Source organism: Pholcus phalangioides, unplaced genomic scaffold, assembly GCF_987345545.1.
Source record: "Pholcus phalangioides strain wild (caught in Gottingen) unplaced genomic scaffold, Ppha-v1.0 ptg000003l_1, whole genome shotgun sequence".
NCBI classification, from domain to species: domain Eukaryota; kingdom Metazoa; phylum Arthropoda; class Arachnida; order Araneae; family Pholcidae; genus Pholcus; species Pholcus phalangioides.
The window spans coordinates 8,320,398-8,338,840 of NW_028301596.1; the positions used below are offsets into that span (position 1 = coordinate 8,320,398).

Consider the following 18,443-nt stretch of genomic DNA (forward strand, 5'->3'; position numbering starts at 1 on the left):
TTTCGTTAGTACTGGAAATATTTATTTCAATTCCGGAAATATTCTTCATTAATTATGAATTTTCCTGAATGGCGAAATACTTTATTCCATTAACTCTCAGGTATTATTTTTTGATATTTGAGAAATAATTTTTTTCAATATTTATGTGGAAACATTTCTTTCATAAATTCTAATAAATTCTAAAATCGTTTCTCATTAACTCTTTGAGGAACACGATTTTAAAGAAAATAAAAACCCTAGTTGCACAGAATTTTTTTTTTATTATAAAACCTTAATCACAGCAGCACACACAAGTTACTGATGCGTTTTGATTTGTATAATTTTTTTTTTCACTTATTAACGCATTTACCGTCGGTGCATAGCATTGCCGACTGAATGAATGAAAAACTTTAAATAAAATATTAAACTGTATGAGTAACTTCAACTTTTCGAGGTGGGTTAAAATATATCCCACCGTGCATAAAAAGCTAAGCAAAAAGTGGGACAGTTTTTAACCCACCAAGCCCCAAAGAGTTAAGGCTGAAATGTTTTCTAAAAGTTTTGGTTTTTAAAGTGTTTTCTTTTAACAATTCTGCAAGACGTTTTTTTCACACACACCTGTGTTTTCCAGTGTTCCACCTGTCACACCGTTTTTTTCACACGCCGCTGTGGTGGTCGAGTGGTTATAGTGACGGACTCGCGATGCGAGGATCCGGGTTCGAACCCCACAGTGGTGGTCGGCTGAAGTTGGTTTTCTGTGGTTCCCAACTTCAAGGCGCGAATGCGAGCCGATCTCCCTGTTAAAAAGTCTCGCCACAGAGAGCAACAGTCCTACAACGATAAATCATTCAACCATAACACTTCACTCATAGTTAGAAAAAAAAAACCTGGTGGCAGATGGCAGCACTACACATATCAAACATTACACAGAAACAAACTTTACGTCAGGTTGCACTACACGTACACGCACATTCCCGCATGTACCGATTCGTTGGGGGGTTTCGTGGGGGGGGGTGCATTTGGAGTGTAGCAGTAGTAGGTAGGGCCTCCAAAAATGGCTCGGGGATCCATGATGTTCTTAAGTCAGCCACCTCGTTGGGCAATTTGCCTGTTGTGGTGTTGTATTTGTATAATGAATAATTTCACATTGAAGTTTTTCACAGCATTCCAATAAATTCTGCAACCGTGTAACCCTTTTAGTCGGCAGCCACTGTAACAAGCTTCGAGGGCCATGTGTTGAAGACCTCTATTCTAACGAATAGGTGTATGTCGAAATGTGCTTGCATGTGGTGGTCGGTACCTAACGTAAAGTTTGTTTCTGATGAATGCCCGTTATGTATTCACGAAGTACTGTAACCTGCCTTCCGAATTAGGGAGCAAACAAATAGGTTATTTTTCTCGTTGCACTTGAATTATGCACGAATTTAAAATGTAGTGGGCTCGATTGCTCTTTGAAAAGAGACTTTTTTCAAATGGATGCCGGCTCGCATTCGGCTTTCGAAGTTCGAAAACCACAGAAAACCAATTTCAGCCGATAGCCACGGGGTGTCGTTTTCGAGCTTTGTTGCAGCCAGTGTCTCCTGCGAGGTTCGAACCTGTTACTTCGAGATGCAAGTAAACCTTAGTTTACTTACTATCTCAGCAGAAGGTTTAAAGCACATAAATTCTGTGGGGGGAGGGGGCTGTTAATCATAATTTAATTGGAGTAATTGTTTTCTGTGCCTGATTTTCCTTTCTTCTACTGAATGAAGTTTGATAGTTTTACAATTATTAATTCAAATAATTCTTTTACAGTTTATTCAATCAGCGCATTATAAGTTCGTTAGATTTTCAAAACAGACTTCAACAGTAATCATCGGAAGATTTAAAACTTCCGACGATACTGTTAAACACTTCCGTGAAACTAGAACTAATTCATAAGAGCCATTTTAACGCAGTCGAATCTTGAGACCACAGTATGCCAACAGCAATACTGATGCCATGGTTATCTCATACATTAAAGCAGTTGGCTGCATTGTTAAATTTCAGAAGATATCTCGCCATGTTTGTAGCTTCTTTTTCAAAAGATACACTTGTATCATCGTGTCTATTGCAATCAGACGTTACACGAGAACCAACGAATAATACATACCGATCGTTCAAAAACGAACGGATTCAAGTGTTATAATGAATTTCCGGACAATCACACAAACACACATAGTTTTGAAGTAATGACTTACAAGGGGCCTGTGGGTATCAGGGAACTAGGTCTTGGTAATTGCAGACAGTTCATGTTCTTCAGCAGTGGAAACGGCAGTACCCAAGAAAATGGTGCACTGCTTGCTCGTGGAACGGTGTCTTCACCGCTCTGTTGACGAGAAGAGAAAAGAAAAATTGTAATTTTAGCTATCTCTATATACGATACTGTGCTTATCTGAATAAGTCATTATTCTAGTACAAACCATGATCGTCTATCGCATATACATAGATAGACACCGTATATATACATAGAGAGACTTAGTTACCATATCTGTTTGAAAATTAGAATCTTTTGAATGGATCCACAAGTTTTTTTTTACACCGATGTAGAAATTATTTCAGACATGTTTAGATTATTTAACCATCATCGAATTACAAATGATCCCTCTAACGATCATATCTTGGTTAGAAGAGAGAGACGGGGTACCTAATTATATCTTCTTTATATATGAACCCAATAAAAGATAACACAGTAATGAATACTTTTTACATCCTTCACTCTAAAATGATTTCCAGAAATTTGATTGGTTTATGAATTGAATATTCTCCATCAAAGTTATCACAATAAGAACATTAAAGGCTTAAATAAATCATCGAAAGGAGGAAAGAAAAGATACATTTTAAGCCACACAAAAAAGGTACGGTGAATTCAAGATCGTATGAATTACAAACACATTCCACCATCAATCAAAATTCTGGAAGGAAATTGAAAAATGCAGTCGACCCCGCTTAAACGGATAAAATCCTCCGGCACCAAAATTTCTCCCATAGAGACATTGTTAAAGTCAGTGCCGTCTTAAGAGCATTATGGGCCCCCGGGCCAAGTGATTTTTCCGAAGAACTACCTCGCAAATTCTCGAAAAATTCAACTACTACTTGTTTTCTGAGGCCCCAGGGCAGTGCCCGGGTAGGCCCATGCGTTAAGACGGCATTGGTTAAAGTTCCCTGCTCAATATCATTATTTCAACGATTTCCCCCGCTTAATCGAATATTACGCGTCACACGTGAACTGTTAATTCACTATACACAATGCTTTTAATGAATGAAGCATTTGGAATCAATGGAAAATATGTTACTAAGTTAGGATATGAGAAAAAAACCATTAGAGTAGGCACTAGCTTCCAAGTATTCCAGTTGTCTTCATTCAATATAGATTCAATACGTACATTTAATCACGTATTTTTGTTCTCTGTTCAGTCAATAGAGGGCAGCTAACTCTGCCACTGAAAAGTAAAAATCGTAGGTATTGTGATCATTGTATATAAATATAATTTTCATTTCATTTTTGATGACTGATTTATTTGAGAAGCTTTATTAATATTGATCCATCAGTTTTCAGTATGCAATATACTAACGTTGTAAAATGGCAATTGAATTGTTCCTCGCTTATCGGATACACCGATTAATCGTATGAATATTGTAGGCTAGAATCGTTGATACCCAACTGAACGGAGCCGGCTGTATTTTAAAATAAAACAATGATAATTCCACAATTGACACCCCCTCCCCTCCCTCCCGCAGCAGCAGCGGAGACAGACCAACTGCAGGCATCAGGTCACGAATTACAAAACTGGATGCTGAAGACAGTACAAAATTTTCGGAATTTATATCAGCATGTGTCTTTCAACATTCATCAAGTCCCAGAAAAAGAAAAGAAAACCCGGACAATTTTTTTTTTGAGAAAAAAATATTCTTTGCTCTAAAAAAGATTTCTCTGGAGTCCGCAAATTATCAAGCTCTGGTCAAGAAATAAAGGCAACCAGATATTACATCCACTCGACAAGTAATGAGAATTGCGGGTAAATGTGAACATTTTTATACTATAATTGGCGAGAGAATCATGAGATAATCAGCCGTTAATTGCGGAGGCAAACTTCTTACTAACCGATCGAGGCGATACAACGAAATCAATAAGCCATAAAACCTTTCTAAGCAGACGAAAACGTTTCTTCCAATCCAAAACATCCCATTCAACGAATTTCCATCGCGGAGATTCGAATACATTATTTCTACAAGAAAACGAAGATTTTCAAATAAAACTCATCTTTTCACATCATCCTATTCAGTCTTCGAATTCAGTTAACGTTGTTGACACAAGCACACAGAAAATGTTTTTCCTTGATTCAGTGTTCTCATCGAGACTGACCCCCCATCGGCGACGTTTTAATTGAAGTTGGGAAGCCGATCGTCGATCGATCTTTCAGATTGCTAATAGGGGCATCTTTGCCTGAGGCATCTCTTATTTTTCTCTTAATGGGGAAAGAATTAATATTTTTATTTTTTATAAGTATACACGTCAAGAATACTTGAATATTTAATACGGTCTATAATATAAAGCTTCCTATATTAATTACACTTATCATCTGTGACACAATAGTGTGGTAGACATACAATCACGACTTCGAGGTGAATCTACAGTGTTGGGAGGGGGATGTGAACACCCTTATGTAAAGTTAAGCCTTTTCTTATCAGTTGCGTAGCTTACATTTCCGTACACAAACATTAGTTTTTTCTTCTGTTCAGACCCGTGCAATGAACTGTTTTGTTTTTAGTGTCATGATAGTTGCCGAGTGCCTAGTTTGGGTCATCTGATCATCCAGTGAATTGGGTGTACTATATAAGATCTGCATCCTCAATCATTTGTCTCATTCCTGAGAACACAAAGACGGTCAAAACATTTACACACAGAAGCAGCTTTAATCGAAAGACGAAATTGAATGTGGGAGAGAAAAAGAAATCGCAATGAAAAGAAACGAAGTACTACGGCATAGGAAATAAAAAATGAAAGTGTTCTATACCAGCATTCAATTTCCGATGCCAGAGTCGTGTTTTGGTCACAATTCAGAGAATGGTTCTTCTGTCTCTGGCATACAACTTGGATCTTCGACTACAGCTGCTTCTATCTGCAAACATTTTGCCAGTTTTTGAGTACCGGTAAATGATTGATACCAATGTAATGGCTGACACAGTTGATCTTGATACACCCATCAATCGAATGATCACAAGCAACCCCAATAAGGCGCTTGTGCCACTTCCATGCCTTTTTTAAAAGTCCTTAAAGTTTAACATATGTCACAAAAACACGAAACTTACTGGTTTTAACAGAAAAATTACCGAAGTTTATAAACAGAAATGAAAGCTAAGCGGCTGATAAGGAAAAGAAAGATATTACTTTTAAATGCACGTGTCATAATAATTCAAGTTTACCGAGGAAAAATAAAGTAATTCACAGTGTGGAATTTCGATTATGAATGAAGAAAATTTGTACAGAACTGTCAGAACAAATGCGGAGAGGAAAAAACTTTTGAAGTCGACGTATGTAACGGTATCCAATTTGCGAAGACTGCAATACAGTATTGATATCATGTTGAAATTATGGGAAGGGAGAAATCCAATCATTGAAAAAGTACCCCGAATTGAAAAACTTGGGAGCCATTATTTAGGAGCTCTGCAAACGCGTTTTGGCCTAGTATGTATGTATGAAGAATTTAAAAAAAAAAAAAATCACAAAATCCATTGCAATAAACTCAAGAACATATGGTGAAGCCAAAATAAATAAGAAAGGAAGAAAATGCTTTAGGAAAAACTCGGAATTCTAATTACGCACCTGAGTTAACCTTGAAAGAAACAGCCGCTACAGCTCGAACATGTCGCAACATCAGTTTCTACATAAGAAACGTATATATATTTGTAATTTTTTTTTACCCCGGAGGAAGAAAGAGATCACTTGTCGCCGGCAGACTCGAAGAGCATAGTGTATGCGCAACGAAATGGAAGTAGAGTCGATAATTCCTTAACATGCAGGAAAATAAAAAGACCTGAAATTCCCAAGACATTTCACAAATCGTAGGCCTAACCTTTTCATCATGTTGTTTTAGAGACATTCACGACAAACATGACAGATGTGTGAAATGATTCTGTTCACACGCCACTGAAAGAATGATAGGCTTATTGTTAATATATATATAAAGAGAATCCTCTCTGAAACACACACATTTCCGGCTTCTATTTTTCAATAACTAAAGAAGTGTGTGTGTCATTTACAGTTGCAACATACAATCAACATTACGTTTCAATTCTTTATATAGATACTGACATCTGTAGAAGTCTTCTACGCAAGAGAACAACGCATCGTATGAAGACAGGTGGTGCGGATATCGAGTCATCACATTTAGCTCGAAATGACACTCGAAATTTATGAAATTTCAAAATACGAAGTGACGATTGGAGAAAACATAACACATCAAGGGCGTTACTATTATTACTGAACCACACATTCACCTCGTCTACATTTTTCTGTGGTATGTTATGTGTAGTGTTGCCATCTGCGATCACTTTTTCTAACCGCGAGTGAAGTGCAATGACTGAATAATTGTACCGTTGTAGGCCTGTTGCTCTCTATAGCGAGACTTTTTAACGGGGGAGATCGGCTCGCGTTCGCTCCTCGAAGTTGGGAACCGCAGAAAACCAACTTCAGCCGACCACCACTGTGGCGACAAGGGCGTTACTGCACATATATTACAGAGAATACTTATATATAATTAATTAAAGTGAAAAATACATTCTCTCTAAAAATTACCATTAAATAGTAATTTACTAACTACTACTATTTCATATTTAGTACTTATTTAATAGTAGCATGTACAGTTGAATTCTAACTGTAGATGCATCTCTGAGGAGTTTCTAACAAAGCAATACATGCCGGAACGTGTTACGAGTATATGCGTGGTCCTAACGTATGTATGTTGTCGAGTAACGCTTGTTTCGTGTTCATGCTGTCATCTGTCTTCCATTTACTGAAGTAAAGATGGAAATGCTTGAATTTTCATGTTTTGTCAGCATCGTATTCTAGGCCTGCCTGCTCTCTGCGGAGAGACTTTTTCAAATGGGAGAGCGACTCACATTCGTGCCTTGAAGCTGTAAAACCGCAGAAAACCAACTTCAGGCGACCACCACTGTGCCGCCAACGGGGGTTCGAACCTGGATCCTCACGATCACAGCCAGCTGAGATTATACTTCAGGAGCCTACGCAAAGTCCTGAGGAAGCAGCAAGAGCCCAACTCTCACATTATCATCCAGAGTCATAGATGTCAGGAAAAGAAATGGGAAGAGATGAGGGACAACTCCGCTCCCCAGTTCCGGAGGAGACCCCTGGTGTCTGGATGGGCCCCATCAGGAGGAACCATCGCTCCCCAAACCTGCAGGAGACCCTTGGTGTCAGGCTGGGGCCCCATCAAGAGGAAGCACCGCTCCCCATTTCCGATTTTGAATTCACTAAACAGTCCTGGGAGACCGTGGTCCGGCCGAGAGGTGAGCAGAGGCATACCCACTGAGTTACCCTGATGGAATGGTCTGGGGGAATCAGATGCCTGGAGGGGCGTTGCCCATGCAGGTGTCTGAGGCTCCGGAGTGTGATGGAAGCCTTCTTCAGCTTCAACCTACCCCCCCCCTCCCCTCGGGGGGCAGCAGGCAGTAAGCCATCCTTTGGCAGGCCTGGGTTAAAGTCGGATGTACCATGTGTTTTTGAAACTATGACAGCGCGTAAGATAATGGTAATACTCGGTATTCAAATATTTTATGCCGACAAGAAAATTTTACAATTTTAAGTTTTAAAAACACATAGGTTTCGTAGTCATTAAAGTAAAATCGAATGTGCTGGATTTTTTTCTTTTTGGAAAAAATAGTCTTCCAGAAACAATAAATATCTTACGAAATCCATACTAATCCAGATAACTACCGCAATAAAATCACTCAAGATGTTTTCACTCACAATATGCAACTATTGAGTTTATAAGGATTATCTTTAAAAAAAAGCAAAGGAAAAAGTGTGAGACTAATCACTTATACCAATTTTTTTTTTTGTAACCATTTTGCAGACAATTCAAAGTGAATGCAGGTCATGTTTGCTGATAAACTGTGTATATATATAGATGGCCCATAAACCATAGAATCCAAATTACTTTTTATAACTCGAACATCAGCAGAGACAGGTGGAAACACAGGTAAGGTTCAATTCTTGGCAGTTGTCCATTACACAACCCAGAAATTTCACACGACTCTTTGTGAGAAAAAAAAAAACAACGCACACACAAATGGCACAATTCCAACTCCCAAGGAATCTAACTTTTTCTCCCTATTCCATAAAATACACGGTATTATATGCCGATCATAAAACATTAAAAAGGCAACACATTAAAAAAATAGAAAAAAATTCAAAAATGCGTTCAAAATAATCTCTCATCAAAAACAAGTTTCTCGAATGCAAATGACTTATGTTTTTAAAAGTGAAAGTAGGGCGATTCATGAATGAATGTCTACCAGAATTTTGAAAAGAATCCAAATCCAGTAAAAAAACAAACATAATTTGATATCTAAATTCAATTTTTAATAACCCAATCGATTAATGTTTAAACCCGGAAAATATGACTCACGATTTTTCTTTTTTTGTTTTGTTTGGTGCGCGTGATTTCCACCATCTGCCAACACCCGAGAAGTCGTCACAACCGCAAACACAACATCCGAAAATGGCACGCCCACGCGTGCACACACACCGCAAGAAGAAAGCCACAACGTCATCCTATAAAAATTTAGCATTGAACGAGAGGAAAGAACTTGGCGGTTCCACAAAACACCGCTGACAGGTGTAAAACCCACCCACGCCACTGTCCGATAATAAGACAAAACAGAAAATGCTTCAAGAGACCTTCGAGACGGTCGTGAACTTTCAAATGCTCGACGGACAGTCACGCATCACCTGTCATCGGAAATGGAATAAAAACAAAAAATAATTCAACGTGGAAGGAAAGAAAACAAAAACATCCGACCACACACTGATAATTTCACACTTCGCAGAACACTTCATCCACCCCAACAACGTCACAAAACAGAACACTAGAAAGATCTACTGAACAATAGTTACGAGCAACTCTATACTCTCTATCCTTTTCTTCTTTCTAGCCAATTTCTACTAATCATCTTCCAACTGTCCAACGACCCTTGTAAACCTTTTTCTTCTCGGAATTGTCTCAATTATTTTTTCCAAGAGTTGTATCAACGGCCACAAAGAGGGCCAAGCACACTCGCACGGTGTCAGGCTGCTTGGGATGTTTACGAGAACGCTTCGAGTCCGATAATACAATCAAGAGTGGGACGGCAAGTTTTGAATAAAGTAGCATTTCTAATACATTTTCTAGCCACTGGCGTTTCGTTTGGGGAGCGAACACCCACACAGCGTGCTACCTCATTAATTATTTGACGATTTTGAAATTCCGTTGCTTACAGGAATGTTGACCGTAGGATATAATTTAGCCGTTCTAGCCACTGAAACTCAAAATTGCATTCTTGAATATTTATTTGGTAGAAAAGTGCAGTCGTCACAGATCCACTAGCACGTAAACAGTAGCGTATCCGAAATCCGTTGTTGGCTCGATACGCTTTAGCCTAATGAATTCACATAGTAATTACTTAGCAGCAGCGGAATCCAGGCTCTCAAAAACGTGTGCCGCACATACATTTTTTTCCTTTTCATTTGGTCCTTACTCATCTAATAAGAGTTAAACCGGTTGCAGTCATCAATTGAGCAACAGCGCACCCTTTCTTTCGCCTACTATTCAACTCTTTTACTAGCACTACTTTAAGAAGCAGTAGTAGTAGCAGGCTACACAATAACGTTTTGTTTCTCCGACAGCCGCCAAAAAGAAAACACTCCTTCCTATTTTTTTAATGCATTTTTTTTTCTCTCTCTCAGTTCCACAGCGTTAATTGGCAAAGACGAGAAATGGATTTCGTAATATCACTGCGAATAGCTGCGACCACGAACGCGAAGGCTACGGCAACTCTGTATGACAACAGCTACCAATTCCTTAAGAGTATAGAAGAGATTGTCAGACATTGCGGTAGAACATGAGAAAAAACAATCGGTCATCGATGACTAAATACCGCAGTGCAACCACATCCTTACGTGGGTCAGCCTATATGCAAGAGCTGGTGGCCACAAACATGAAAATCTCCCTGGAGATCCTACATTGGTTTTTATACTGTATTCCCCTATGCCAGAAGTTCACTAATTTTTAACACCTTCATAAACCCCGTGACCACATGTCTGAGCGCACACCGGTTAAACAAGACAGCTTTAAACAAAGTTAGTCTATGTTGTTCATGTTGATTTGTATGGCGCGCAACGCACAGCGGTTAGTCATACAAATTGAAACGTAACGCCATAAAAAACACGTGAATAACAATGACTAGGCTCGTCTATAGTAGTCTTGTCTAACTGGTGCGCGCCCAGTCTATACCTGCGACGTTTCAAGAAAAATGATAATTGTGTAAATCGACTCAACTCTGGTTCCTTCAAACCACCGAGTAGGCACACGTGAATATCCTGGCTCAAAACAACGCACTTCGAAACTACTTCTGCTTAACCATGTGCGTGTACCTCGCAAATACTCCTCTGGGAAATTTTTAAAGAATCGGTGCATGCCGGAACATGCGTTCTGAGAGTATGAGTGGTCCCTTTGCGTATTTATGTTGTACGACTTATGCGTGGATCATGTTCTAAACGTGTTGCCTTATTCCATATTTTGAAGTGAAAATGGCAGATGCCTGAATTGTTCATGTTATTCAAGTATCGTGTTGAAATTTCAAAGTATATGACTGAACAATTTTCATTCGATACAAACACGAACCACAGCGAAGAGATCTTTAGAACCCCGTTTATTCACGAGAACTCTTTGACCTCGTTCGAGAAAGAGGAAAATAAATCCAAATTAGGACGGCCGTGTCAACTAAACCGAAATGGTTCCATAACAACATAGTAGAAATTGAAAACTGACATGATTCTCAACGTCTGTTGACAGGAATCGAACTTTATATGATTTGAATAAAATCAGGACTGCGAGACATTCCAAGTGATGGGCACTCCAGTGTTTTCAATTTGAGCAATTTAAATGCGACATTACCATATTTCCCCACATTCATAAGCTAAGCATAGTGTAGGAACACACGGTACACAACAAAATCAAATACTGCACCAAATCTCTCCATCAAACTCCATTCCTTGACAAAAATATTCAAATCTTCGAAAAACGGGAAAAAGAGGAAAAAATCGAACAAGAATTGTTTTTCATTTGCATAGAAAGCCCATGCGCGCTCACATTGTCTATCTTTTCAACCAATCACATGAATGAAATTTTACGAGTACGATATCTCATGCGTGTGTTTGTATATGCACGTTTGATACCAAAGAAAGAGTAATGTTATTGATTCCTTGACCCCGAAGCTGCTGCTGAATCTTTTACGATCAACATCGGGGCTCCGGCGTCACTGGACTCTCCACAAAAGCTCATAACCATATCTACAATAAATTCATAAAGAAAAAGATAACTCGATGATCTCTGTTATTGCATCATGACGAGTAGACAGAAAAATGAAGTAAAAAAAATAGAGAAGACGTAAATAATAATACGTTCCCCGCCGTCCTAATGAATAATTCAGTACCCTTATAGCAATTTCTATATGTTTGGGTTCGATGTGATTTTCATTGCTTTCTATATATTGTGCATCTTTCATATTTTTCATTGAGTATGCCGAATTATTTTCGAAATTCGATTTTCCCAGTTCAACGAATTTACATCCAAACAAGACATGCGAGATCGAATCCCCCCCCCCCCCACAAAAAATGCTATGTTTGGGCAGTGTACAACGTGCGGTTCACGAAAGGTGTAAATAAATAATTGGATCTATTTGCACATGACAAGTGCACCAGTTCGTGGGTCGCGAATCTCAGCCATTTCGCGTATCTGGCCCACAGACTGAGGCACCCTTACTTCAAGGCATCGTCATCGATCGGAAAATGATAAATGTACTTGATTAACAAATTAGGAATTGGCAGCATGCCCGCGGACTTATGCCGCGGTGGACGACAGCAGTTGGAGAGGCCTCTCTCTATACAGTTATTTGAAGAAAACTTCCATTTTTGTTTTTTTACAGAATCACTGAAATTATTGATTATAATGGAAAACAAATTTTTAATTTTAAAACAACTGGGTTAACAAGATCGAAAATTAAATATTATTTAAATGCCAAATCATTTTTAAATCCGGGGGGCATTTATTTTACAAGACTGACTCCAAAAGTTTACTTCCATGGCATCTTTGGGAAAGAGAAGATTACAATAATTTCAAACATGAAAATTCCGATCTAGTCCGAGATCGACTAGTAGATATTAGCGATACTTTTAGTTGAGTGAATCACTGGCTTTATTACTAATCGAAGGAATTTTATTATTCCTTCCGGTATAATTTTATACCCAAAACATCTCGGAGCATTATGTAGATTTGCTACAAAAAAGAAAAATTAATGCTATGCTGGCAGGGGCGTAGCCAGAAATTTCGTTCGGGGGGGGGGGGAGAGGGGGACCAAAGTGACAGAACAATGGATTTGGCCATCTTTTTCAATTTTTTTCGGTCATTTCCTCACATTTCGGGGGGGGGGGACCAGACCCCCCCCCCCCCGCTACGCCCTTGTATGATGTAGTATAAAAGAAAAGAAATAATCTCTGCCGGTGTCATCTAGGAATTGTTTTCTTCAACAGTAGTATTTAACTATTTTAACAATACCAAGAATTGGTTTGCGGGGGCCCGATTTCTGCATGAGTAATAGGATACTTGCTAAGGGGGGTCCATGTTTTCAGAGCCCCAAATTTATTATAACACAGCATATATTTTTTACTCATTTTTTTTTGTTATAAAATTTTTGAAAAAAAAATATCACCTAAATCACTTTGTACTCTTTGTAAAGTGCACATCATTAACAAAATGTTATCAAATATCGATTTTCCAGATAAAGTGGCTCCTCTTAGAATTTGAATGCTTCTGTTTAATTGGCTGATGTGTGGAATTATTGTTTAACAACTTTAGTAGTGTAGTCCCTATTGGTCCTTATACTAAGAGGTGATACTCTATTTCAGTGGTTCCCGAACTTTAAGATCACGGAGCACTTTTTTTGGCATCAAGTTTACTGCGGAGCACTAATGTTCACTTAGCACCTATACGACCTAAACACGTGGAGTAAGCAATTGTACAAGGAATGCGTAGTGCAAATGATCTTCTAACGCAGAGGTGGCCAACTTTTCTCTGAACCGTACCACTATAAAAAATATTTCAAATATTTGCTCGCATTTGGAAAATCTAATGCAGACCATACGTCTCGCTGTTACGGGATATAACACCTTCAATCTTTTGGATACCTTCTTGCTCCCGTAAAAATGCTCGGTTTGTCACATTTTGAGCAAAATTGCTTTGGTTTTTCAATCACAAATTCGTTCCCATTACGCTTTTTTTTTACAAATTAAAAACAAAACCGAAACACATAATGAAAATTATTCACAAGGTTGTCTGTCTCAATACACGGGGTGCGGGGGCCTTGTGATATGATACTATGATTTTCGAGAGTAAGTATAGTAATCGGTAAGCATGCCCCACCCATCCTGGATAAAGCGCCCCCTAGGTTGCGGTCTCCGGTGGGCCTCAAGCCAGACTTCTTCTGAGACTTTCTATAGTGAATTTATAACATGAAAAAACGAATTTCTTTTTAAGAAATTCATTGTGATCCACTCTCTAAGCCATATATGCTCGACCCATAGCCCTCGGGGTTATCTGATGTTGCCCGCCACCTCAAACCAAATTTTGTAAAAATGAACTAAGCGGCACATTGGCAGATCACTTGAGTGACCCGCGGCACAGTTCCAGAACACTCAAGCAATCTGTGGCACATTTAGAGATCCCTTAAGTGACATATGGCGCAGTTTTGGAGCACTTAAGCGGCTCGTATTGCAGTTCTACATCACTCAAGTTATACGCGGTACATTAACAGATTACTTAAGTGATCCGCGGCATAATTATGGATAACTCGATTGACAAGCGGCACATTTCCAGAGCACTTAAGTGGCCCGCAACACATTTCTAGAACACTTGAGTGGCTCGGATACATTTCCAGATCATTTGAGGATGCACGGAACATTTAGAGATCACTAACGTGGCTTTTTAATATGCTGGTTATATAACGAGATTTATCAATATAGAGAATGTTAGTTTACATGCTCACAAACTAGGGAAAGGCTTTGCTCGTATTTGGTATAGGCTACCGAGTAAAATGCCATTAATTTTATAAATGCCTTTATAAAAAATATGAAATATTATCAAAAATACCCGGAAATGCCTGGGTTTTCTTCAATTACTGGGAAGATTAAAAAATTGACAAACAATAATAAGGAATGAATACTGGCGAACATAATAAGGAATACATAATACTGGCAACATCGAAGAAGCGACAAACCATTGTAAAGACATGCGCATGTCTGAAACGCATTGTTAGGGAACTACAACAACCAAAGTAAACATTCCGAAACTGATTGTTGGGGCCGAGAAACCATGCTTGCCCGACAATTTTTCGCCCATTTCGGGCATTTGCCCAGCTGACTAACTTCGAACGTCGAAGTAGCCTATGGTTCAATCCCGGTCCTGTATGGTACATATGCAAAATTTGGCGACGATCGGTCTAAAATTGTAGATTTGTATAAACAAACATACATATTTTCACATTTATGTGTAAGATGGTTGATGACATAAGCATCGTTCAAATCCCCCACCCTCGTCATCGAAATTCAGCAAATCCGAAATCCCCCTTCCTCCATCGATGCTGACGTAATACTTGAGAATGGCCCTAACTTTCTTTGATAAGGGAACAATTTATTCATGATGCATTACTAGTTGGGAGTAAATAATGGTTGACATTATTTTTTTAATTAAATAAACTTGGTAACAAGCGTTGAAGGAGGAAAAAATTAAATTCTTTCAATAATAAGTAAGTAATAAATTGCGTAATTAAAATTCAATATCAATCATTCAAAATTACCAATATGTCATTCTCAATTTTATTTATAATTGTGATGAATTTTAAGAAAATTGGTATTCGGACAAAACATTATAACACTCTTAGTCCCCTCCCTAGCGTATTTCCTCACGTACAATGTATCTTTGTGCGTAGTGGAGCCTCCCCAAGTCAAAGGCTTTGCTTTTGTGGATTGGAAAAAAATATAATGCTCATCACTGCAATGGCACTACCGCCACTGCAGCAACAATAATTTACATGAGCACATAAGAAATCTTCTCCAGATGAGAAATAGTGTGTGTGTGTGTGTGTGTGTGTGTAGGGTGGAGGGAGATGACAAAAAAACTGAATGGAAAGAGTACCTGCAGCTGACTGGTCTTCCGAAATTGAGAGAAAGCTTCTTAAAAGATTTGTTTTGTCACGCGTGACCTCGTTCTTTATAATCCAGACAACTCGGGTTTGAACTAACAGGTTTTCTTTTCCCCCCATCTACTTACATTACGCAATAATAAATAAAATTTTCTTCTTTTATTTAATATAGCCCGTCTAGACATTTTGAAAATGAAAATTAACGACTTATCCTCGAGGGATTCTCAAGTCCATAGAATCATAAAAACTGAAATGAAATCATTTAACTAGTTCATTTTTTTTTAAAGATTTTTTTGATGACCGCCAATATATTCAGCCTCGTGTGTGTGTGTGTGTGCGTGCTATGGAAAAACACCTTGTATGTACTGTATATCCCAAAGAAAATTTTTGAAGCCGGAGGATTTCGTGCTTTAGAAATAAGATACAGTATAAACGATTGCAAGGCTAACACACCTTTGTTTTTTGAATCTTATTTTCCTCGAGACAATCTTTTACATCAATTTTCTGAAGACATTTTTTCCCCCCTTGGATTTTGAATACCTTACTTTCCATCATTTTTTTTATGGATAAATCTTTCAATATTTTAACACTGCGAAACGAAATTATCGATCCCAGCATATGCTTGATATGATCGAATTTTTGCTTTACGACACCTCGTTTTTCAAACTATTAGTATTAGTGAACGTGTCGTTTCGCACTTAAAATTTCCTGCACAAAAGATGCTATAGAACGAAATCAAGATAAGATTCGCTTTGTGTTTTAAAACCGAGTCATAACGTGTTATACAGAGCTAAACCAAACGAAAAATTTCCGGGGCTTTCAACGTGCTAAGGAAATCTCGGTTTTACTTTAGTCAGGTCATCTCATAAATCATTTTTTTTTTCCGTGTAAGAAATAAAAGGATGACAGCATACCTACAATGCAATTTTTGGCCGTCATACCACGAGCGAAAGGATGAGGAATTTACTTGGAAAATTCATCAACCGTCTGACTTATTACTATTCACAAAAATTATTTTCAGAACGTCGCTGTTTATATTTGTCGCCACATAATAGTTATACCGATTTACGAAAAATTCACCGTCCCGCCATTTACCGAAAGGAATATTCAAACACGGAAAACTGACCGACAAAGTTCGCCGCCAGTGAGTGAGAGACCAAGTGAATGAGTATGTGAGCGACCGAATAAAATGGTGAATGATATAGCGAAAAAGTTAGTGCGTGAACGTATGAGCTACCGAGTTCTATGAATTTAATAAACTCATATAACCTTGTGAGTGACCGTATGAATAATCGAGCGAGTAACCGCACGAATGATCGAGTAATCAAGTGATAGGGTGAGTGACCGAGTGAGTAACCGTACCGGTGATCAAATTAGTGCTTGAGAGCTTGAGTGATTGACTGTATGAGTGATCAGATGAGAAGGTAAGTGAGCGATTGAGTGACCGTATGAGTGAATGGGTGATTGAATAATCAAGTGAGTGGCCGTTAAAGAACAGCTTTAAACGCCATAAAAGCACAGCGTAGCCGCCGATGAACGTATAATGACTAGAGCCCGGAAGTTCAGGCAAAATGCCATATAAATCCCCTTTTTTTTGCCTATTTTCAAACTTTTTTGATAAAAATGTTTTTTTACCATAACTGCCTATTTTAACATATTTTTTGTTTATTGGTGAATTTCACAGGCCATAATCTTTAAAATTTAGATATTTTGAGCTTTGAGAAAATTGCTCTTTCCAAAGTTTTCTAGCTCTCTCAGTACAAATTACTATCGGAAAGCCGCCCCCCCCCATGCACCTTTCAGCCTTATTTAAATGTGAATAAGTGATCTGAGAGATCGGTGTTGAAATGCATTTACTTTGCTTTAACCGGATGGTGTTTGGTGTTAGACGTGAATGATTTTGTTTCAGGTAAACGCAACCCATGTTAGAAAAGCAGAGGAAAATTAGAAATATTTGCTTCTCCACGTTTCACATAACATGTCTCGCTCAGGCATTGAACTGCATTGTACAAGAGCTGACCAATGACTGCCTCAAGAGGTCATCAGTTGATGTCATGGCTCACCCAAGCGGGGTAGGAGCAGACACGGCTTTGGAGCCCATGTTGCTCTGGTTTTATTTGTTTATTTTTTGCACCATAAAATGCAAACAACCATGGCTATTCATTTTACCAGCACATTTAGTATTCGATTAAGTTGACCAGAGTTGCCCTCACGGGTGTGCGACAGATGCGGCCACACAGCGCCCCACGCAGAAGGAGTCTCTCATATGTGTGGTAATATAAAAGTTAAATTTTTTTTTTTACCAAAATAGAACAAGGTAGCTATGTTTCAACTATAGAAGTTATAATGATTATTCCAAATAATACAACAAATAGACAAGAATTATTCGCAACTCGAAGGAGCCCCACAGATCATTTTCTCTACGGGCTCCGATTATGGTAATAGTGGCCCTGTAATTAACCTCATCCTCAGGGTATACTAGCATTTTATTTTGGACTTGTAATCAGTTTAACTCGGATAATAATGCAGTTATTATAAAACCATAATTAGAGCAATATAGAAATTAAATGCAACCAATTTTTCAGCTAGTTTTTGGACCCTTAATACCTTAGTTTGTTATTTTTTCTTTCTTCCATAAATTATAAATGCCTTTTCACAGTGCCTATTTTAGGCATTTTTAGTGACTTTCTGCCTGCCTATTTCGACCACCATTTTTAGTGCTTAAACTTCCGGGCTCTAATAATGACAAACATTCAAGCAAAAATAACAAAAAAAAATATGTACACATTTCTTCATGCAAATTTCGCCAAGTTGTCATTTATCGACCTGTTTTTCTTTCATTAAAGAAAAGTTACCTCTTTCTAGTTTTTAAATAAACGATCACTTTTAAGAACCAAAACAAAAGACGAACAGTATCAAAAAGAAAAGACACCACACACAACAAAGATATAGAAAAATGCATCTAGAAG

The 18,443-nt window shown here is 38.3% G+C and overlaps 1 protein-coding gene across 2 annotated transcripts in view; it reads right to left on the bottom strand.

Moving 5' to 3' along the window:
- The window catches only part of LOC149088001 (growth factor receptor-bound protein 14-like), a 79,238-nt gene that overhangs the window by 33,709 nt on the left and 27,086 nt on the right, over nt 1–18,443 (bottom strand). Inside the window, exon 2 of one of the 2 annotated variants that reach the window (XM_089243586.1) lies at nt 2,199–2,326. The exons of the other annotated variant lie outside the window; for it this stretch is intronic. Coding sequence (XP_089099712.1) covers nt 2,199–2,251 — 53 coding nt within the window. The 5' untranslated portion in view covers nt 2,252–2,326. The remainder of the gene's footprint in view (nt 1–2,198; nt 2,327–18,443) is intronic. 2 annotated transcript variants of the gene reach the window in all.